At 40.8% G+C, this 24,048-nt stretch overlaps 1 protein-coding gene across 1 annotated transcript in view; it reads left to right on the forward strand.

Annotated features, from left to right (window-relative positions):
• Positions 1 to 24,048, forward strand: part of raver2 (ribonucleoprotein, PTB-binding 2) — a 101,260-nt gene that overhangs the window by 38,551 nt on the left and 38,661 nt on the right. Inside the window, exons 3-4 of the mRNA XM_084910039.1 lie at positions 18,156 to 18,463; positions 19,805 to 19,969. Coding sequence (XP_084766165.1) covers positions 18,156 to 18,463; positions 19,805 to 19,969 — 473 coding nt within the window. The remainder of the gene's footprint in view (positions 1 to 18,155; positions 18,464 to 19,804; positions 19,970 to 24,048) is intronic.

The raw sequence follows: 24,048 nt of genomic DNA on the forward strand, positions 1-24,048 counted from the left end.
CTCTCTAGTGTCAGATAGTACTACTTTGGACAGATGCAAGACTAGAATTTAAACAATTTAACATTATGACATAACATGGTCTTTCACAGTTTCTACAATGGAGACAATGTCTGTAACCTGACTGAGCACAGCTATTATCCTCAGGTTCCAGCTCTTCAATTTCCTGTTTGTTTGTACTGTCATTTTTTGTTTTTTAATCTGGGGAGAAGTCAGTTATTTTGCCACCACTGGTGGCTGCTGGTGAGGGCGACTGAACTGTAGTGGTATTTCAAACAGTGCAGTGAGAGAAAACAAACACTAACCCGATGAAAAAGATGAACGTTGGGGTGACTTTGGTTGGACTTTTCTAACTGAAAAGGCCGTTTGAGTGAATAACATTTACGAGGCAAATAGGCTGGCAGACTTGAGAAGGACCTGCTGTTATTGAGAAGTTACTGTGGAAATGTGGCGGTTTTAGTGCTAGAGCTGTTCCATCGACCATCGTGAGGAATGTGAAATGTTTGGATAATAATACAGATGATTAAGACCAGAGGAAACGGGGTGCTTCCTGGAGCATTACAGCTTTGCGTTGAGACATTGGCACCTCCACCTCACCGTATCACCATACAACCGTATCTGGCTTCAGGATATTTTGGGCAGGCAGGGAAGTTAATTTTAGTGGTAATAAGAAATGTGGAGGGATTGCAGTAGTTGTGTGTAGAAAGTGGAGTAATCCCAGATATGTGACAGCAAGCCTCTGTATGGCCTGAATTTTGAACTGCTAGCTGTGGTAATGTATCCGCATTACTTTCTAAGGAAATTCATTGTTGCGGTTGCTGTCTGAATCCTGACTCCTAGATTCCTTCATCAGCTGACGCAGAGGTCGTCATAATGTGGTGGGTATTGATAATTAATAGATCCTAACCAACTTTTGCAGCGCTTACTGGATGTGCAGTAAACTTCTTATAGTATTATATTACACTTAGTAACTTATTTTAATTTAGTTCACTTTTTATATTTATGATTTAACTGAAGTTCTTCATTTTCGTGACCCGTGTTGTTTTTCATGTTTTGGCTGATGTAGCGTCGTAATTTCCCAAGTTTTAAGATAAAGTATTTTTAGTTTTTATCTCAATGGAGCCGCCTGACATCAAATCCTTGCCACTGACTCTTATCCCATTGCCTTTGTAAATTCATGTTGTTGTTTCCTACTTTATCTTAAGAATGCACAATTATACCAACATAGAAGCCTTTAAGACAAAAGCTATTAAAAACAGGTTTTGAAAGCTATTCCATCCAACCGCTGACCTTTTTAAATAGTCGAGTAATTCTTAACAGAATCAACAAAGCGCTAGCAAAAAAAAGTTATCCACTACCACACTGAAACCAGATTTTTATAGCTTCCAGCAGGCCTTACTTATACCCTTTTAGCCAAAAAAGAATGATTATAGCATATTGAAAATAACTCATATGGCAAACAGCAGGGTTGAGCATGACATAGAAACATGGTGTCTTGGTCTGATACTGATGAGTCTAATGATTTGTACAGGCTGCGGTGCAAATCATTTAAAAAAACATTAACGCTCTTGAAATTATCCTTTCCAAAAAAAGGCATCTCTAAAATATGAAAAATGCAGATGTTACTTTAATTCACAAACATTCATAAACATCTGAAGATAGGATCCCCCCCTCCCCCCGTCCCAACTCGTATCTTCATTGAGCAGAGATGTTTGCCTTATCTGCAGCTCACACCAATGCATATATAAAAAAAAAAAACCCACAGCCACCCACATACATAAGAACACACATGAGCACGCTCGCTTTGGTGGAACGCTTCTGTACAAATCAAGTGTGTGTACGCAAACACACAAGACGGCTACATGCTACGCCCACACACACACATACTGATAAGGTCTGATACTTATAGTCATGGCGTTATCAGGGTGCTCAACCTTGCTTTGTTGTTCACTGAGAGCACAAATGCACACAAAAGATTAGAACAGCTTGTGATAACCAGCTGTCTACAGAAACACAAAAGAGGAAGTATACATTGTGTGTCTCCCCGAGGTATTGTCAGGATGTAGTTTGAATATTCATATTTTCTTGTATGTCCCAGTGTTGTCTTTTTTGTCTTTTTCACCGGCCATTTCTTTAAAGAAATGTTTGTTTAGTGCAGTGTTTCCACAGGTGCTTCTGCGTGGTGTCACTAATATGTGGGGGAGCTACATCAGTACACAATATACACAAATGATGCTACGAATGACGATAGTCATTATGAGTTAATCTGTTAATTATTCTTATCTGTAAAAAGTTAAAAAAAAAAAAAAAAAAAAGCAGCCGAGAGTGTCATCTGGTTAGCATCATCATCATCAGATTTCCTATTTATTCAACCACCGCTCCTCCTACTTCTCATTTGTAACCATGGCAACCTAATTCTACTTGATAAGCATTGAAACTATGGAGCCAATTCATTAAAAGCACAGCACTGCCTCAGATAACCTAAAACTATTGTCTTTTCTCATTTCTTGCACTGAGAGAATGTTAAATTGTTTACAGTGCTTAACAATTTAATTAGACCGCCTTTCATTAAAACAAGAAATCACACATATTTTTATATTTTAATCAGTCAAAAACTTGCTTAAACCTAAAAATTATATTGTTACTTATTCTGCAAAGAGCAGAAAAGCAGTAAGAAAGTGGTACAAAACGTGACATGGGAGGAGTGACAGAAACATTTTGAGGTATGCATGGAGGAAGAAAGTGAACTGATAAATAGAGGCTGAAGGTTATGATTGACTTAAAATGACAGATTTTATGACTAATGATAAAGGAGACAGACGGAGGGCTGGACACAGCAGAATGAATGATGGAGACGGAGGATCAATAAGTGATGAACTGATAGTGGAATGAGTAGCAGGAGAGGGATAATGGGCACAATTTAAATTCATTCAATTATTTACTGTCCACAATATTTGCAGCTGATTCCACAAAGCACTGTCTGTTTGAGTCATCGTACTAAATACTAATTAAACATCTTTATATTTTCCATGGCCATCTTTGCCCTTGAAATGCAAATGTCTATGTGTGTACTACAAAATGTTTGCAAATGATAAAAGATGACTGAATTTTTAGAGTGAAATGTTTCAGAGGGATAGAGCAGCTGAGTGAACAATGTAGCTGTGGGCAGAAGAGTGGGCGGCTGGTTGAGAGATGCCGGGTGTGAGATCCACTCAGCACTGCCACTCATGCATCTCATCCATCCATCCCTTCATCTTTCCACCTCTATCCATCTATATAACACACCACCTCTGCCCTTAACCTCGAATACTTTGCTATATAATTTCAATATTCATGTTTTGAAACCGACATCCTTGCATTTACCACGAGGTTTGATGATGAAACACTACTTATCCTCCTCTGTACAATCACTTATTTAAAAAGTGAATTTAGATACTCTCACACTGGTCAACCGCCATTGCTTTTCTTATTCTTAGTAAATTTAAGCTCAGCTCATGCTTACCTGCATCTCGCTCCAAACTTGTTGAATCTTCGTTCCTGTTGGTCTTTGTTGTTGGAGATCTGAACGGGTCGCAAAAAATAGAAATAGATATAGAAAAAGAGTGCATTTAATTCCAATAAGTATAGAATTACGTAACTCCAAAACATCATGGAAAATTTGAAGTTTTAAAAGTTCTCAACGGTTGCAATATGATGCTTTGTACTCGAAAAAGGGACTTTGGTCCTGAATGTCTTTCAGAATCCTTTGACGAGCTGTATAGAAGTACCTAAAAATGTGAATTGTGTTGCACTAATTATTTGAAGCTCACAGTACAAATTTCGTTCAGCATCAGCGTCCATTTGCAAGTGAGCGTGCCTCATGTCCTGTCTTTTCCATGCTCCATTCATAATCTGTATATAAAATATGTCCATCCATCCATTCGCTTCCGCTTATTCTTTTCAGGGGGTGCCGGGGGCGCTGGAGCCTATCCCAGCTGTCATAGGGCGAGAGGCGGGGTACACTCTGGACAGGTCGCCAGTCTGTCGCAGGGCCAACACACAGAGACAGACAACCATTCGCGCTCACATTCACACCTATGGGCAGTTTAGACTGATCAATTAACCTATCCCCACTAACTGCATGTCTTTGGACTGTGGCGAACCCACACAAACACGGGGAGAACATGCAAACTCCACACAGAAAGACCCCGGCCTGATGGGGAATTGAACTCAGGACCTTCTTGCTGTGCGGCAACCGTAAGTTTTGGAATCTGTACTTTAAAGCCACACCATTACTAACCATTCTTGCACATACCTGTTAGTTCATTCTAAGTAACCGACTACCAAGAAAAAAACACAACTGGAACACACAGCTTGATCTGTACCTCACAGCAACATTGTCAATTCCATTGAAGCTACATGATCAAACTTATTGTACTAAATAAATTGTACTAATATTTATTGTAATAAATAAACTTTACTTACTTACTTACTTACTTACTTACTGACCTTGCGATATCGTTGCTTTGAAGATGACAACCAGGGGCCACCGCTTTCACTCTTTTGTTTTTTTGCGTTAGGTTCTCAGCTTTGTTTGTATATAAGAAATTAGAGCGTAATTATTGCAAACCTTCACCAGTCTGTCTGAGACTGATTGCAGTCAATCCTCAGTTGGTCCACAACTGTTTGGAGACAGGTTGCCTCTAACCAGGTGACTTGTACAATCTCCTTGTGTTCAATTCAATTCAATTTCAATTCAATTTTATTTATATAGCGCCAAATCACACCCCCTATGAGCAAGCACTTTGGCGACAGTGGGAAGGAAAAACTCCCTTTTAACAGGAAGAAACCTCCGGCAGAACCAGGCTCAGGGAGGGGCGGGGCCATCTGCTGTGACTGGTTGGGGTGAGAGAAGGAAAACAAGATAAAGACATGCTGTGGAAGAGAGACAGAAATTAATAACAGATATGATTCAATGCAGAGATGTCTATTAACACATAGTGAGTGAGCAAGGTGACTGGAAAGGAAAAACTCAATGCATCATGGGAATCCCCCGGCAGCCTGCGTCTATTGCAGCATAACTAAGGGAGGATTTAGGGTCACCTGGTCCAGCCCTAACTATATGCGTTAGCAAAAAGGAAAGTTTTAAGCCTAATCTTGAAAGTAGAGATACAGGGAGTGCAGAATTATTAGGCAAGTTGTATTTTTGAGGAATAATTTTATTATTGAACAACAACCATGTTCTCAATGAACCCAAAAAACTCATTAATATCAAAGCTGAATGTTTTTGGAAGTAGTTTTTAGTTTGTTTTTAGTTTTAGCTATTTTAGGGGGATATCTGTGTGTGCAGGTGACTATTACTGTGCATAATTATTAGGCAACTTAACAAAAAACAAATATATACCCATTTCAATTATTTATTTTTACCAGTGAAACCAATATAACATCTCCACATTCACAAATATACATTTCTGACATTCAAAAACAAAACAAAAACAAATCAGCGACCAATATAGCCACCTTTCTTTGCAAGGACACTCAAAAGCCTGCCATCCATGGATTCTGTCAGTGTTTTGATCTGTTCACCATCAACATTGCGTGCAGTAGCAACCACAGCCTCCCAGACACTGTTCAGAGAGGTGTACTGTTTTCCCTCCTTGTAAATCTCACGTTTGATGATGGACCACAGGTTCTCAATGGGGTTCAGATCAGGTGAACAAGGAGGCCATGTCATTAGTTTTTCTTCTTTTATACCCTTTCTTGCCAGCCACGCTGTGGAGTACTTGGACGCGTGTGATGGAGCATTGTCCTGCATGAAAATCATGTTTTTCTTGAAGGATGCAGACTTCTTCCTGTACCACTGCTTGAAGAAGGTGTCTTCCAGAAACTGGCAGTAGGACTGGGAGTTGAGCTTGACTCCATCCTCAACCCGAAAAGGCCCCACAAGCTCATCTTTGATGATACCAGCCCAAACCAGTACTCCACCTCCACCTTGCTGGCGTCTGAGTCGGACTGGAGCTCTCTGCCCTTTACCAATCCAGCCACGGGCCCATCCATCTGGCCCATCAAGACTCACTCTCATTTCATCAGTCCATAAAACCTTAGAAAAATCAGTCTTGAGATATTTCTTGGCCCAGTCTTGACGTTTCAGCTTGTGTGTCTTGTTCAGTGGTGGTCGTCTTTCAGCCTTTCTTACCTTGGCCATGTCTCTGAGTATTGCACACCTTGTGCTTTTGGGCACTCCAGTGATGTTGCAGCTCTGAAATATGGCCAAACTGGTGGCAAGTGGCATCTTCGCAGCTGCACGCTTGACTTTTCTCAGTTCATGGGCAGTTATTTTGCACCTTGGTTTTTCCACACGCTTCTTGCGACCCTGTTGACTATTTTGAATGAAACACTTGATTGTTCGATGATCACGCTTCAGAAGCTTTGCAATTTTGAGACTGCTGCATCCCTCTGCAAGATATCTCACTATTTTTGACTTTTCTGAGCCTGTCAAGTCCTTCTTTTGACCCATTTTGCCAAAGGAAAGGACGTTGCCTAATAATTATGCACACCTGATATAGGGTGTTGATGTCATTAGACCACACCCCTTCTCATTACAGAGATGCACATCACCTAATATGCTTAATTGGTAGTAGGCTTTCAAGCCTATACAGCTTGGAGTAAGACAACATGCATGAAGAGGATGATGTGGACAAAATACTCATTTGCCTAATAATTCTGCACTCCCTGTAGTGTCTGTCTCCCGAATCCAAACTGGAAGCTGGTTCCACAGAAGAGGGGCCTGAAAACTGAAGGCTCTGCCTCCCATTCTACTTTTAAATACTGTAGGAACAACAAGTAGGCCTGCAGTGCGAGAGCGAAGTGCTCTAATAGGGTGATATGGTACTACAAGGTCATTAAGATAAGATGGGGCCTGATTATTTAAGACTTTGTATGTGAGGAGCAGGATTTTGAATTCAATTCTGGATTTAACAGGAAGCCAATGAAGGGAAGCCAAAACAGGAGAAATATGCTCTCACTTTCTAGTCCCTGTCAGTACTCTTGCTGCAGCATTTTGGATTAACTGAAGGTTTTTTCAGGGAGGTTTTAGGACATCATGGTAATAATGAATTACAGTAGTCCAGCCTGGAAGTAATAAATGTATGAACTAGTTTTTCAGCGTCACTCTGAGACAGGATATTTCTAACTTTAGAGATGTTGCGCAAATGGAAGAAAGCAGTCTTACATATTTGTTTAATATGTGCATTGAAGGACATTTCCTGGTCAAAAATGACTCCAAGGTTCCTCACAGTGTTACTGGAGGCCAAGGTAATGCCATCGAGAGTAAGAATCTGGTTAGATACCATATTTCTAAGATTTTCAGGGCCGAGTACAATAACCTCAGTTTTATCTTAATTAAGAAGCAGAAAGTTAGCTGCCATCCAGGTCTTTATGTCTTTAAGACATTCCTGCAGTTTAACTAATTGGTGTGTGTTATCTGGCTTCATGGATGGATAGAGCTGGGTGTCATCTGCATAGCAGTGAAAATGTATGCTATGTCTTCTAATGATACTGCCTAAGGGAAGCATCTATAATGTAAACAGAATTTATCCTAGCACTGAACCCTGTGGAACACCATAATTATCCTGAGTGTGTGAAGAGGACTCTCCATTTACATGCACAAATTGGAGTCTGTTAGATAGATATGATTCAAACCACTGCAGTACAGTACCTGTAATACCTACAGCATGTTCTAATCGCTCTAATCAGTTCAGGTCCTTACTATGCCGATTGCAGATTTTTGACCCTTTTCAGTCTGGCTTTCAAAAGCAGCACTCTACGGAGACCGCTCTCTTAAGGGTCTATAATGATCTACTAATGGCATCTGATGCAGGAAATTGTTCCGTGATCATTTTGCTTGATCTTAGCGCTGCCTTTGACACCATCGACCACAAAATCCTGCTCAACAGGCTGAAGGTTCTGGCTGGTGTATCTGGAACTGCCTTAGACTGGTTTTCTTCCTACTTATCAGACAGGACTTTTTCTGTTAGGACTGATAGGTTCTCCTCTAACACTGCTGCCCTAACCTGCGGGGTTCCACAGGGTTCAGTATTGGGTCCATTATTATTTTCTTTTTATATGCTTCCTCTAGCTGGCATTATTCAGTCTTTTAGTGACCTGTCTTATCATTTCTATGCCGATGACATTCAGCTGTATATGTCCTTTAAGCCTCATCAGCTGGATAGGCTGTCCACCCTAGTCCAGTGCTTAACTCAGGTTTCTGACTGGCTTTCTAACAATTACCTTGTTTTAAACATGAACAAGACAGAGACCATGATCATAGCTCCTCCTGATCTATATTCTAAAATCAGTCAGGTTCTTGTCCCTTTCTGTTCTTCTGCTAAGCCAAATATTTGAAATCTTGGAGTAATACTTGACTCTTCTCTGGGCCTTGACTCACACGTAAAATCTCTGTCTCGTTCCTGTTTCTTTCATTTAAGGAATATTTCTAAATTGCGACATATGGTCTCCTTAGCTGAACTGGAAAAAATTGTCCATGCATTTGTGTCATCGCGTTTAGATTATTGTAATTCCCTGTTTACCAGCTTGGATAAATCATCTCTTTCTCGCCTCCAAGCTATACAAAACGCAGCAGCCAGACTACTAACTCGCTCTAGCAAGCGAGCTCACATCACTCCTATTTTATGTTCTTTACATTGGCTCCCAATAGATTTTAGAATTCGTTTTAAAATTATTGTTTTAACGTACAGAGCACTAAATGGCCAAGCCCCAGATTATTTATCCAAGCTTCTCACAAAATACACTACTGCTCGCTGTCTCCGCTCACAGACTCAGAGTTTGTTGGTTGCTCCCAGAACACGTCTGAAGACGAAAGGGGACAGAGCCTTTCAGTCTGTGGCACCAAGGCTGTGGAACAGTCTACCTCTACAACTACGTTTGGTTGACTCTGTGGAATCCTTTAAAAAACAGTTAAAAACTTTACTGTTTAAACAAGCTTTCTGTTGACCAATGCTTTTTACATTTTTATATTTTAATTTACATTTAAACTCTATATTGTGTATATTGTGCATTTTGCTATTTATCGTACTGTTTATTTTAATCTCTGTGTGCAGCGCTTTGTGAATACCTGTCTATGAAAAGCGCTTAATAAATAAACTTACTTACTTACTTACTAATAGGATATTATGGTCAACAGTATCGAACGCTGCACTGAGGTCTAGCAGGACAAGCACAGAGATGAGTCCACTGTCAGAGGCCATAAGAAGATCATTTGTAACCTTCACTAAAGCTGTTTCTGTGCTGTGATGAGCTCTGAAACCTGACTGAAACTCTTCAAATAAACCATTCCTCTGCAGATGATCTGTTAGCTGTTTGACAACTACTCTTTCAAGGATGTTTGATATGAAAGGAAGGTTAGAGATTGGCCTGTAATTAGCTAAGACAGCTGGGTCTAGAGATGGCTTTTTGAGTAAAGGTTTAACTACAGCCAGCTTGAAGGCCTGTGGTACATAGCTGATTATTAGAGATAGGTTGATCATATTTAAGATTGAAGCATTAATTAATGGCAGAACGTTGATGGTTTGGAGGAAGTAATTATTGAAGTTAACTCAGAAAGATCAATTGGAGAAAAAGAGTCGAACTTAACATCAATGGTACTAAGAGTAGCTGTAGATAATATTACATCTGTGGGATGATTATTGGTCATTTGTTCTCTAATGATAAACATTTTATTTGTGAAGAAGTTCATAAAGTCATTACTAGTTAATGTTAAAGGGATGGTTGGTTCAAAAGCGGTTGCCTAGATGTTGAGAATTTTGCATGCTTAGCTTCTCTGCAGTGATGATTGCTGCAGCAACTTACAACCAGTCGCAGATTGCAAAAAAAACTCAATGCAATTTTAATTATTTATTTAGTTATTTTCCTCTCTAGTCACAAGGATGTTGCTGTGCTGTTTTTTAATGTAGTGTGACTGAGCCATAAGAATGCTAGAAAAGACACCAGTGCATGAATGAAGGTATGGACTCCAGTTCAGTGACTGAGCCAGGAAAATACCTGCACGTGCACCTACACCTGAAAATCAAAGCAGCTACATTCTAACCTTAAGTCTTGTCAAAATACAAACAGATGAGCTATTAAAAAAAATAAATAACCAAATAACCCACCCACCCAAAGAACTGCCCTCTGTACAGTTTTATGAAGGTTGAACTTGTATTTGGAAACCAGAACTCTTTATTAGGCTTTAAACAAACCATCTCCTAATGGAAGAAGAACATTTTAACATGGGAGATTAATGCCAGTGTTATGAAGCCACTGCACTCAATGGTATCTTCAAACCACTTTTGAAGTTCATGTGTGAAAATAGCATCTATCTTTCTGCGTATTTGGCTATAAAATGATGTCAAAGAGAAGCAAAAACCTATAAGTTAGAAGGCTTAGACTAGATCTTTATTGCACTGCTGCTCAAATTTAGTGAGATTCTGATATGCTGGTAATCTTTTCAAACATTATAGCACAATCAGCTGTTTAAAAAATATACGTTTTTTTAAACTAGTTACCCAACGTGAGCCAAGACCCTGAAGCCCACTGAGACTACTATGGAAGTGGCTATCTGCTGGAAGACTATAGGGGTACTAATGGATGGAAACGTGTGAGAGATAAGAGAAAAACAAGAAGAGGTGTTGAAGACAGAGAGGAGTGTGTGGGAGGGCCGATGTGTTGGAAGACAAAGGGCTCTGAGGATGTGAGGAGCGCTGGAGAGCGAGGAGGATGCAGCTCGTCTGAAGTGTTTACTCGTGTAGACACTGTGGCAGCGAGAGGCACGGAGGAAGAGATGCAAAAGGATGACAAGAGTTTATCAGTGCTACAGATCTAAGAGGCACCATGAAGGCTGTTTTAGTGTCTTTTTTGTGTGGGGTTTATATTTGTGGTCATACTTAGTAATGGTGACGTACCACAGGTATTTAACTATCTGGCAAAGTAGCCCACTCTTGTCACATCCCCTAATCTTTATTTGAAGGATCTCTTTTTGTAGTGTGCGTTTTTCAGACAATGTAAATGTTGGGATAGCCTGTGATCTTCTCAAAGATGCTGTGAGCTGTGATCTGAGGATTTATACGCTTCTCAGTTCAGTCAAGAATATCCTTCAGGGATTCATAGGATGATTCAGAGGAGACTTTCACTACTGTGTGTGTGTGTGTGTGTGTGTGTGTGTGTGTGTGTGTGTGTGTGTGTGTGTGTGTGTGTGTGTGTGTGTGTGTGTGTGTGTGTGTGTGTGTCAGATCAAGAAAGAGCTCATCCTTTACGTCAGCTCATATAAAGATAATATGACTTTAGTTTAAGTTGAAATAGCAATGAAGGTATAGTTTCTAAACACTGTCTTCACCTCCCTGGTTTCCTCTCGTCCGCCTTTTATCTCTGAAGCAAATCTTTGACTCTGTTACTGAAGAACTTCTCATCTTTAGCAGGGAAGAGCCGCAGTAAATTGATGACATTTTAATTTGTCACATGATAGCCTTTAAGAGCTAAGGGTTTGTGTTGTTATTTATTTTAAAATAAATAACAACACAAGATGCTAAGATGATTAAAATGCAAAATATCAGCCTTGTTTTATTGCCAAGGTGAGAGCGTACAGGCAGGATAGTTCACTGTACATCTGCAGTTTAACATTTTTGAAAAAATCCCATTTATGTATTTATTTATTATACCAGGGGTCCAAAACAGACATTTTTTTTTTACATTTAACCGGCTAATTATTGCTGACTGATTGAAATGTGTTCTCTTCATGTCGGGTCTTTAAATGCAGGAAAATTCTACATATTACTCATACATTTTTAGCCACTCTGATACTATTTCACATAGATGTTATTTGCAGCCATTTATCTAAGATCACAGTTTTTTAAAGACAGCCCCTAAGAGCTGTCATAAGGATATGATCGTGTGGATTGAACGTAGTCTGGAGCTTTTCCTTTCAACCTATTGAACTGTTTATTATTGAGCCTCCGCGCTCCACCTGAGACTTTCATCTTGGCCTCAGGGGCGAGATGAAACAGCGGGACCTCCTGGCACACAGCACGAGAACCAGCCCCTCGTGTTTTCAAGGGGGGTCCGCTGCGTCGCTCGTAACTCCCTTGTTTCTAATTAGCTCCTTTATCGGGGGAAGGTGGCAGCTGAATTGCAGCCTTCGAGGTGATTTTCAATGGAAGATTTCTGTTCTTTTCCTGTGCCCGTACACACTCTTTCATTGGAACACAGGGAATAATCGACATGTTCAAAAGAGACCCATAATTAAGACGTTGAGCTTTTGTGATTTCCTTCTTTCTGTTTTTTTTTTTTTGTTCATGTTTTCGCTCTCTCGTTTTTGTCAAAGGTTCACTTGGTAGCCCACTCAGTGATTGCCACGCTGTGAATTATAAGATTATTTTCTAAGCTATTTAGGAGTCTTAGAGTTCTCCAGTTCACTGGTGGAGAAAGTATTGAGCAGAATTTGACGTCAGCCCCCGCTTGTCAGACTGCACTGTGTCATTAAAGGCAATAGAAAGAGAGGGAGAGGGCTTTAGCATAAAACCTCAACCATATTTTCTCCATCTCCTCCTAATGCCTAATGTTAGGTAGGATACTTAGCGGGTTAAAACCAGATTAGGCTTTCAGCTCAGTGCAAGAGATCCATTACTGAGCGTGTGAGCGCGTGTGTGTATGTGTAAGAGTATTAGATGGGGTTTGAGGAAATTGATTCGGGTGGAGGAGGAATCTGAAGTCGGACGCAGGCGCATGGAAGCGGGGATGCTCGGTGAGAAAGAGCGAGAGAGACCAAAACAAAAAAAAACCAGAAACCGACAGTAGGTGTGAAGAAACACAGGAGTCAGACTGGAGCGAGGTGGGAAGAACAGGCTCAGTAAAGACAATACACAGAGATCAATAGAGATACCGATGCAGTGCAGGGAGAAAGATGAATACAGGCAGGCCGATTCACGAAGACACAAAGACAGACAGAAGTTGCGATAGATTTTTGTTTTCATGCGTGAGAATGATCCTGACCTTGCATTAGATCTGACTACAGTTATGTTCTCTGGAAAAAATAAATAAAAAGAAGTCTGTGGAGCAGATGTCCCAGTTGTTGCTCATTTCAGCGTTCTTTTTGGCTAAATTTTTTTTTCTTTCTGGATTTCAGTGCCCACACGGCCTGCACATAAACTCCATCCTGAATGCCTGCATATGGTTTTGTGGCATTTGGAGTTTTTTAAGCAAAGAATGAAAGAATTGTCGAGACTGTGTCTGATCTCTGTGTGCCTAGCCCTGTTTCTGAAGGATAGTATGTAGATGAAGTCATGAGCAGGTCAGTGGGGGCGTCCTGCACTACAGATGTTTTTGCACCACCTCTGAGATGCCTTTGCATGTTTCGCTTTGGAATAAATATATTTGACACACTGCACCTTTGTAGAAAGATTGTTGTTCTAGGTAATCAGTTGGCTGAAACGAAACAACTCTGATTAATGATGGTCAGTTATGTATGTAAGTGTGGGAATTCCTTTTTCTGTGGTATAAAAGGAATGATATAGCAAAGTAAATGTCTTTGGGTCTTCCACTGAAAAAATAGTTTTAATTACATTTTTATTACTTAACAATGTAACCTAAATTTAAAATAATTTTCATGAAGGATGACTAACTTTTGTATGAAATCTGCATTTTGGTGAGGGAAAGTATTTGATCTACTTGGAATACATGCTGTGCAGTAACTGTTGTTGGCAAGCATAGCTGTCAGGTTTTGCACAGGTCTCATCAGGGATATTCGACTGCTTCTCTTTGCAGATATTGGAATCCCAGTTTTCTACATTGTGACTTGGATACATAAAGCTACATTTCTCTCTATAGGTCCTCTACTGGATTAAGGTCCAGAGATTGGTTAGGTCTCGCCATGACATTGTTGTGTTTGTTTCTGTGTCTTTCACTCAATGCCGTGTTGTCATCCTGTACCTTTGGCACAAAAACACTCCAACAGTTTGATGATTGCACCACGCACCACCCTGTGTGACATTTTGGGTGGTGTTCTTGGAGGTCATAGTCAGGATTCTTGTCCTCCCAAATGCAGCGAGTGGATTGATGTCCCATTGTTCAACCACAACACATTAAGTCTTATCAGAAACCTTCAGGTGTTCACTGGCCAGCTTCACATGTGCCTGAACATGGGGGTTGTTGACCAGGGCAACTTTGCAGGCAATGCAGGATTTCAGACCATTACGGCGTGATTTGTTACAAATGTTTAACCAGCTGCTTTGAAATCACTAACTTGATCCTCGCATGTAGTTCTGGGGCTGTTCCCCACTGTTCACTCATTGATAGTGCATATGAAATAAACTGAATCCTGGCTTGGTAAAGCTTTATTTTTGTTGTTGTTTAAAACACCCAACAGAAATGATCAAGTATCTATTTCCATCACTGAAATGCAAATGAAATTGAGGGTTTTTGTAAATTACCTTTGACAATTAGGATAAACCTACTTACTCCTACTTATTTCCCCCAGTGCGGCAGTACTTAAATGCAAACAGTGTGTCTTAATTTAAAACGACGCTAAAAACCTCAAGGTTTTTGATTGAGTGAACACTGAGGATCGTGAGGTTTTCTTGAAATTTAAACTTGGGAGGACTGTTTGAAACATACACTAAAGGTGAAGAGGCTAATACAGAAATGGTTTGAGAAAGCCACAGAAAAGCAGTGACTTTTCACTGCGTAATCACTGAAAGCATTCGATGTGATTGATAATAACCTTTTTTTTTTTTTTTTAAGCACCACAAACCACTTGTAATTCTGTTTTTTTTTCTTGTCAGAGTTTGCTCCCTGTGAGTGGCAGAAACACCAGCTGTCAGTGTTTTCATTTGAATAATTGAACAAACAATCACTCAGTGATTTGTGGCCCTGGTACCTAAACTCCAGCTTTGAACTTTTCATTTCCTGTGGAGCCAGACTACTTGTTGTGCACTCAAGATCAGGCACAAAACTTGGCATTATGCTGTGCTATTTTTGATCCTGAATTGTTTTGAAGGTGACTAAAGATACGTAGCGGTAGCCGGTAATCTGTCGTCTTACTTTAATTGACGACATTAAAAGATTACAGAATACATGTGATTGCACACGTTGATGGTGATTAATATGTGTTCTGGCCCTACAGCAGTCCAAGTTCTCTGCGGTACAGTTGCACGCAGTCATTCAAGGTTGTTCCAAACATTTTGAGGAACTTTCCACACTTCGTTGCTTCCGTTTTTTTCGTGAAATCCCACACTGATTCGGTGGTGTAGAAACAGGGGCCCTGTGGGGGCCACCATCTGCTGCAGAGCTCTTGTTTTTCTTGTTGTACGAAGTTAGTTCTCTGTGACTCTGCGTTTGCAATTATTGTCATGCTGCAAAATGAATTTGGGACCAGTCAGATACCTCCCTGACAGTGCTGCATGATGGATAATAATCTAAGCAGTTCCCGAAACTGTTGAATAGCAGCGTATATTTATGCAGAGTTAGGTGTGTAGGTTGTAAATGATCTGTTTGAGGTCTGGAAGGGCTCGAAAAATTGTCAGGTCTTTCCTTACTTATGTTGTAGAAGCACACAAATTTGCATACTTGTTTTTACACCGATTAACACTTAAAATTGTACCAGAGAACAGAACTACTGTGCTTTTGTGGTAAAAACATAACAACACATTCCAGTGGAGCACAGCTCACCCTCAGCTTGATGTTGAATCACTGGTAACATTCACAGTGACCTAATCTGTGATTTTGACAACTGATAACATGGTTTAATGTTGACTTTATTACCAAATACGGTTAAAGCATTGAAGGACATTTAGGTTAGCTTTTATTTCCCTGTATATTCATAAGAAAAAAAGATCCAGGACTGCAACCCCTATCTTAGATGCAGTCTCTATCATTTAAATACAGGTAGAATTCTTCTAATATTCTAGCCTTTTTGGTTTCGGCTGCTTCAACAGGGCTGCATTTCAACACCAGCTTGGCTGGATGTGGATTCTTTCTTGTCACCAGTAATTTGAGATGAGGGCTAAAAGTGATACTCAGCTAATGCTCCACATTACCAGATGCCAGGCTTTGACTTTCACTTCAAATAATGTAGCATTATTATGGAGAAAGCCTAAAAAGGATACTTCAGAAACTTCAGTACAAATGGGCATAGCAGTTTGAAATGTGTGGGGAAAATAAGACTCGGACTGCCTCTGTTTTTTATTTCTAATTATTTTGAACCATCACATGTTGACTACTATTATCTAGGTACTGAATGACTAACGTATTCTATATTTGTATTTTATTTTCACAGTACTGGTCAATCCCAGTGGAATAAGAAAGCAGAAAAGATTAAGTTTGAAACTATGAACAGAAACACACATTTCAACCAGTGTGACGACAGTGCAGATGTATGTAATAGGACTGTATTTACAAAAAACAAAAGCAGTAGCTTTGCCATCAGGAGTCAGTTTCTACATGAAGGCGGTGATGTACAGTCATGAAGCTCCTAAGACACCATTTCAGGAATAACATGTGCATGAATTGAGGGTCAGGATCACAGCTGGTGAGGATGAGCTATGATAAAAGACCAGAGGTTCTCACACAGGTGCGTGACCGCAGGGGTGGCAGTGCATCAACAAAGCAGGATTTTCCTGAGGCACAGTGGTATTTTTCTCCAGGTGAAAAGCTCAGAGTGGAAAGCCCACTTGTCTGTATTTGTTGGATTTTGATTAAATCAAACTTTGACCGAGGCTCAGCGTGCAAAGTCGTGCAGTTTTTGTATTCTGCTGCACCAGACGGGGTATACCTTGTGCATTTACCCACAGTAAGAATGTCATGCATTTATTTTGATCTGTTAAGCAGTTCAGTTCAAATGTGGCAGATTAGACAAAGTTGTTTGTTAGCATCACAGTGCATGGTCCTATTCACGAAGCTGAACTAACTCAGAACAGTTTGTGTTATTATTTTAGGATTTTATGTTTTTTGTACAGCAGTACTGGTCAGTAACTTGTGAAAATAGTAAGCTAATATTACTATTTATGAACAAGCCTATCTTCTCAAATGTAAATAACTGAATAATTATTCATTTAAGACGAACACTTCGCTTTGCAAGGCCAATAAACAATCTGCAGTAAAATACACAAGTGAAACACCCTCGTTTGGAAACAAGTTAAATAGCAGCACAGACTCCTTGCAGTCAGTCCCCCTGAGATCAGTTAACATAATGCTGGCTTTAATTGGTTTTTGGAGGTTCATTTTTTTCACCCTCCCTTTAACTATGCCTTTTGTATTTCGCCTCTCTCTCCTTCTCTCTCTTGCTTCCTCTCTCTCTCTCACACTCACACACACACACACACACCCATGTGTGTGGGTGTGTGCATTTCTTTCTCTTCTCCCTGTTGAACAGTTTATAGGAGAGAAAAAGCTCTTCAAATTTCATTAGACTTTCAGGACATGCCACTTTCTCTGATTTTAACACGTCCTCCTTCCTCCAAATAACATAACAAAGCACTGACAGCCTCTGTGCACAGAACTCCTGTTGCTTCAAGTTATTTTAAAAACAGCTGATATTTTATCAGGTTGCTCTTTTGAATTCTCATTAAATTCTACATTTAACATTGCATTTGTTAGTGCTGTTGGTTCTCTCATTTATCAGGTTGATGTTTTTAAATAGAGTGAGGTGAGGTGTGTGTGTGTGTGTGTGTGTGTGTGTGTGTGTGTGTGTGTGTCGTCACAGTGGATCCCCCACCCCTACATAGTGCCTCCCTATTGGCTTTCTAGCTAATGTGTTGTCTTTCTCTCTGTGTATGTGTGTCCGTCTGTCTTTTATGACTGTGTTTCTGTGGTTTTGGTTGTTTGTGCCTAAATTTCCTCTTTCATCCCCCTCTTTTCTTTTTTCTTTCTATTTTTTTAACCCCGCCACATTTGGCCTGTCGCTCATTTTCTTTGCTTTTCATGTGAGTTCTTTTGAGCATGTTCTTTGACTGTGTGTCTCCATCCCACATCCCCCGCAAACTTCTTTATGCACGTTTTTTTGAATGTCCGCTTTAAATGTATGTTTGTGTTTGTCCCGTCCATCCGTGTCTGTGTATCCCTTTTCTTTGTGTGTGTCCTTGTTCCTCGTCCGTCTTTTCCCCTCGTCGCTGTCTCCATAATGTCCCCTCCTCCAGCTTTTGTGACTTTGCTGAACGGGGACCAGGCTCAGGATGCCATCCGCTCCCTCCACCACAGCACTGTCCGTGGGCGTTTGATCAACGTCACCCTGCAGCCCACCGACTCCCTGCTGTGCCTCACCAACCTGCCCCATACCTTCACCGCCCAGCAGTTTGAGGAGCTGGTGCGCTCCTATGGGAACATCGAGCGCTCCTTCCTGGTGTACAGTGAGCTCACGGGCCACTCCAAAGGATATGGGTTTGTTGAATACATGAAGAAGGATTCTGCTTCACGGGCCCGCTCGGAGCTCCTGGGCCGCCCAATGGTATGTTAGAGCAAGTGTTAAAAATCTACTGCAGCAGGTACATGTAATGAGATGGGAAAGGAGTAGCCTAGGCCAGAAAACATCTTCTTTACATGGACTGAAACATCAAATGCTCAACATAAGGGATTGATTATACTGGATTAGACTAGTTGCCAAGACAACACAGGCTGCTTATTTCTTTTGTCTTATTTACTATATGCATGGTTTATATATACAAAGCTCGACTGAAAATTGTTTCCATCGACGACCACCATTTGTTGAGGTTGATGGGAACTGGCAATAGAAGAGAAAAAAATATAATCAGTAAAAATGCAGGCCCTGCTGCTTGAGCTTGGTTTCAGTTTATGAATTGAACAAACCACACACACACACACACACACACACACACACACACACACACACACACACACACACACACACACACAAAGAAAATCTGTCCAAGTGCTAAAATTATCTGTGGGAAGAAATGCTGAAATCATAATTGCTTAAATTTAAGTGCATCAAAATCAGTTTATTGCATACAATAATCTATGACCTCACATTTGTGAAAAGTGAATCAGAATCTGCAAATGGAAGTAGAGCTCAAGGGCTGACAGGCTTTCAAACCAGCACTTACAGCAGCAAGAGCACAGACTGTATCTCGCATTAAAGCTTTGCAGAGTTTAGCAGGTGCCCGTGACGCCAGCTGAGGATCTTAAAGTACTCACCAACATGCCAGTTTTTCCTGGGTTTCTTCTGTATTTTGAGAACATTTTCTGGTGTCCTCCTAATTTTTTTTAATGAATAATTGGAATGCACGCATGCCTATGTTTGGTTAGTTCCTCTAATCTTACCAAGTTGCTAGATTGTCGGTTAAACACAGTCTGTACAACCTTCACCACGACCTGGCAACCCGCTACCGATTTCAAGTGTCCAGACAGGCGGATCAGTCAGATGCTGAATGAATTAGATTACTCTCTGAGCTGGTGTTTCACCCCTTTTACTCCTAGACACAGCAGAGATCGAGACATTACACACAAAAAAGCGAGCCATATATTGTGACTGCTGTAAAGCTGGAAAGATATTCACGGATCCCAGCTTTTCAAATCAGGTGAAATATGTTGTAAAAACACAAACAGACTCTTTTTTTCCAAATGAAAGTAAAGTAGACATGTACAAATAGCGCTGTACTCTCTGTGGGATAACTGCACAGGGACGATCCACAAAGTGTAACCATGACTAATTGAGTACAATACAAACATTTTTATTTTGCAGTATAGTGTCACCAAATGCGCTTGGCAAATAAGTGGACCTAGCGTTGCCTTACTGTCTGACTCTGCGTCTCACTGGTGCTTGTTGCAGGGGGATCGCTCGCTGATGGTGCAGTGGATGGACGTCAACCAGCTGAGCCAGGAGGAAAACCTGCACTCCAAGTGTCTGTGTGTGGACAGACTGCCCCTGGACCTCTGTGACTCTGAGGAGCTAACCCAGCTCTTTTCCGACACGTATAAACCCGTCTTCTGCCAGGTGAGATCACAGTGCACAGAAAACTATTCATTTTTGCTGTTTCAGTATAAAAGTGCTGATCATGGACTGATTTAGCACACACACCTTTATCACAAGAACACCTCCAGGTGAGAGGTGCTGACATAAAATTCAGCGGTCAGCATCGGTATTGGTCATCCTCGCTGTATCACTAAGCAACCGTCTCTATGGTGAGGTGTGGTAACTGTGATACCGGCCCCACCCCTCAACTCCATCCCTCCCTCCTTCCATCCCACTCTGATCTGTCTTTTTTTTCACTTGCTCCGTTCACCCTGCTCCATTACATCCACTCCTCCCCCACATGCCCATTTAAAGTTCACACAATCGGCATCTGTCATCTACTGCATTTCCAGTTTTAGCTCCACCCCTCTGCCCCACTCCCACATAGAAATCAATACACCCACATCATCCTAGTCCCATGATGCTTTGTGGGTGTTTCGCTCATGTTGCTTCACTGTTGCAAAGCCAGCAGGCTTTGACCTATAGTTCAGCATTTTTTTATGTACAGTACATTATGTGCTTCAGAGCAGTTGTATTATTGCATTTCACCATGTATGCACCAGAATATTTCAGGATAAGAGCTTATGAAATGCTCTGCACCATCTATTAGGATGCAAAGAAAACATGTACAGAAATATGAAAAATGTGCATGCTATTATTTGCTAGTGTAATGTTAATGATAGTATTTATTATATCTCTTTCCTTATGGCAGAGATGGGCATGTATTAGGCCTGTGTGTTTGCCATTTGTCTGTATGGATAATATCTTTGTTTCAATATTCAAAAGTGATATCGGAACGCCCAAGAGTTCTTTTTTTTTATTTGTTTATTTATGGTCATAAGGTCACCTTACTGTGATATTCAACTCTAAACCTCAGGAACTGTGAGATATATGAGTCAGAACACACGTGAATAGAAATTGCAACCTGACTGGCAATTTTATTTCATCCTTTTTGCTTATAGTGACTGTGGTGAATGGATTCGGGCAGTCTACAGTCATATTAGTGGTTTAGTCATAGTCTGCTGAGGCACAGCAATGCGAATAAATGCAGTGATGTTACTGTTTAACATTTAACAGGTATGTTTTCCACATTCACAATCCTAGCTGTGAATGCCAAGCAGGTTTGGTTCTCTGATGCCATCCTGGTAATGATGTTACAAGAAAAATCAATACTTAGGTTGTGCGTTTCTTTACCAGATTTTAGTAAATGATGCACTGGTTGATGGACATTGCCATGCCTTTAGTCATGCTGCATGCCTGATAAAACCTTTAGTGTGGTACCATGGTAAGGTTGTAGAATCTCTGTAGCTAGTTTGGCTCTCGTTGCTAGCTAGCTAGTCTTGCTTATGCATAATAGCTCATTCACACTAAAGTAGAAATAGGACGGCAACCTCCGTTTGACTGAGAAATGTCAGCGGTTGCCCGGTGATTCCATTCAATTATGTCACATGCAGCAACCAATTGGAAACAGGTGAGGTGAGCAGCTGATTGGCCAGAGATTGGCCCTGCAACACCCCCAATACCTGAGCGACCACTTTCAATCACCATATGATTCCACAGGTCACCTGGTGGTAGGCAACTCTGAATATAAGTTAATATGGGACTTTTTTATCAACAGATGTGCAGTTTTCAGCTGTATCGCTGTTTATTGTCATATTATCACAAGGAGACTGCATGTATGCATGTACACGGTCGCCATAATTTTGGTCATGCTGCAGTCTCCAACCACAGCTTTCCCTGTTTGACTGCATAGCATAATTGATTAAGATTGAGCCGCTTAATTGTCACTAGCAATGTTACACGAACACAGAGTGAAATAGGACCCCTTCCAACCGTACATACATTGCACAAACATGACGTTGGTAAGACAGGTCAGAGAGATGTATGATGGTAAAAAAAACAATGAAATACATAAATACATGAGGGAAGAGGAGGGAAAAATAAGAACTCCACCCAGACTGAGCTCCTAATGGGAGAGCAGTTTGAGAATAGAATAAAAACCCTCAGCACAATGAAGCACATGAATCTTCACACCTTACAACATAACAACATAAAAAAACACGCGACTTGTGACAGGGGAGGGGGTATTGGAGAGAGCCGATGTACACAACAGCCGTCCGGTCCTGCAGCTGAACCAGCGCTAGGGCACAGCGCCACAATGCTTACTTCCATCAGGTGGAAGTATATCTGTGTCTGAGAACATGCATGTGTGTGTGTGTGTGTGTATCCTGTATCCAACTTGAGAGAGAGTGCTCTTTCACCTAGTTTTAAGGAAAAAGTCAACAATCCCCACGCCGTCGCAGGTGACCTTGAGGAAGTAGGAGGATAGGGTCATACACCGTCTTGTGATCTGGGAGAATTTGTTGTTCCTGCTTCCGCCCTGGAGCTTCCAGCTAGTGAGGTGAGGCTGCATGTAATTAGTGGTTGTTTGGGTTTGGTTTAGGGCGAAAAAGAGACCAGTTAATCAAATCCATAATTTCTTGTTTATAGAGAACAAGACTGAGAGAGTCTCTAAGAGTTAGACAAGACTAGACAAGGACAAAGAAGCAGGAAATATAAGGGAGGGACAGAGAGAAAGATGCGACCACCTCCATCAAGAGCCAAGAGAGACTCTACAAGAGAGAGATAACATAGATATTAATACTTAATAATATCAATATACTGAATGTGTTTCTGTACAGGTCAGAGATCAGTGCTGTCTGCAGAATAGAAGAGGAGCTGTTCTGAGTTGGTCATTTTTGTTTGTTGCATATTTATTTGTTTAAGATGATTCCCTAATGCCTCACTGCCAGCAGCTCCAGTTCACCTTGCATAAACCGTCCTCCTCCTCTGTGCACATAAGTAGAACTCAGCCCTTATGTCACTTTTTCTTTGTTCGGAGTGCACTTAACCTGTGGCCTTGGCCCCGAGTGTTATAATTCTGCTACCCATGAAAGGGCCCTCCAGGCTGCACTTTAGCTTGAGTCAGCCAGGAGAAATGGAAGGAAGAGAAAGTAAAGAATGTCAACCATATTAGAGGAAAGGACGGCAGGTTCGGAAATGGAAGGAGGGATGGGAGTAAAGGAGGACGGCGCTAAGAATGCCAGAACTATTAGAGAGAGGATGGAGTGAAGGAGGAGAGCCGACAGTGTCAGGCATAATAGAAGGACAGCGAGACGTGGAGCGATGAGGTGAAATAGCGAAGAGGCGTATGATGCCAATCAAAGGAAGACGACTGGTGGCATATATGCAACTATTGATGTAATAATGATGACTAAGAGCAAGTTGAATACTCACATTTATAGGCAGGAGACAAAAAAAAGAACAAATGCTACAGAAAAATGTCTTTCAAAGAGTGGACAAGTTCTGTTTTAAGACCTTTGATTTTTCTTTCAGGTCAGGATATAACTGCCAGTGGTTTGATTAAGAAGATTGATGGATGGATGGTTTAAAGCAGTGCTGAAATAAATGTTGCTGCAAAAAAGTAATTTCTTCAGAGCAGTGTTAGATGAGCATAGACACAGCAAAGCATCAATCATACTAGTGCCAACCTACCCCCCCCCCCCCCCCCCCAAAAAAAAAGCAAACAAACAAACAAACAAAAAAATAAAAAAAGCAAAAAAAACAAACTAAGATGTCATTTAGATTAAAATTCTAGTAACTCAATGTTTTTATCAGCTCCAAGTGAAGAGAATATGAGTAGATATGGGATTAGAATGAAGGTTACATAAAAATTGGGAAATGCAGCCTCCACTTAAAGGTTCCCAGTTGAATTTTAAACCTAGCTTGGTTTAGTGGTTGCATGTATGAGCAGGTCTTTGATCTGTGTGCACTATCAGTGGTGTATAAGTGATACAGATGGTGATGATGTGCAGCAATGTCAGAACAAAAGCCGAGAAGTTAACAGCAAAGCGGTGAACGTGGATCTGAGCTTTCATGATACGTGTTTTATGAGGATGGATGTGAGCACTTCTTGTGCTTTTAGGCCACTTTTAACTTTTTTTTCTTTTTTGTTTTTTAGAAGAAAAATCCCCAAGGCACCTTCAACTTTGTTGACAATCAACCAGAAAAATGGAAATGAA

The sequence above is a fragment of the Perissodus microlepis genome, chromosome 17, assembly GCF_051167445.1.
Source record: "Perissodus microlepis isolate ML-2025 ecotype Zambia chromosome 17, ASM5116744v1, whole genome shotgun sequence".
NCBI classification, from domain to species: Eukaryota; Metazoa; Chordata; class Actinopteri; order Cichliformes; family Cichlidae; genus Perissodus; species Perissodus microlepis.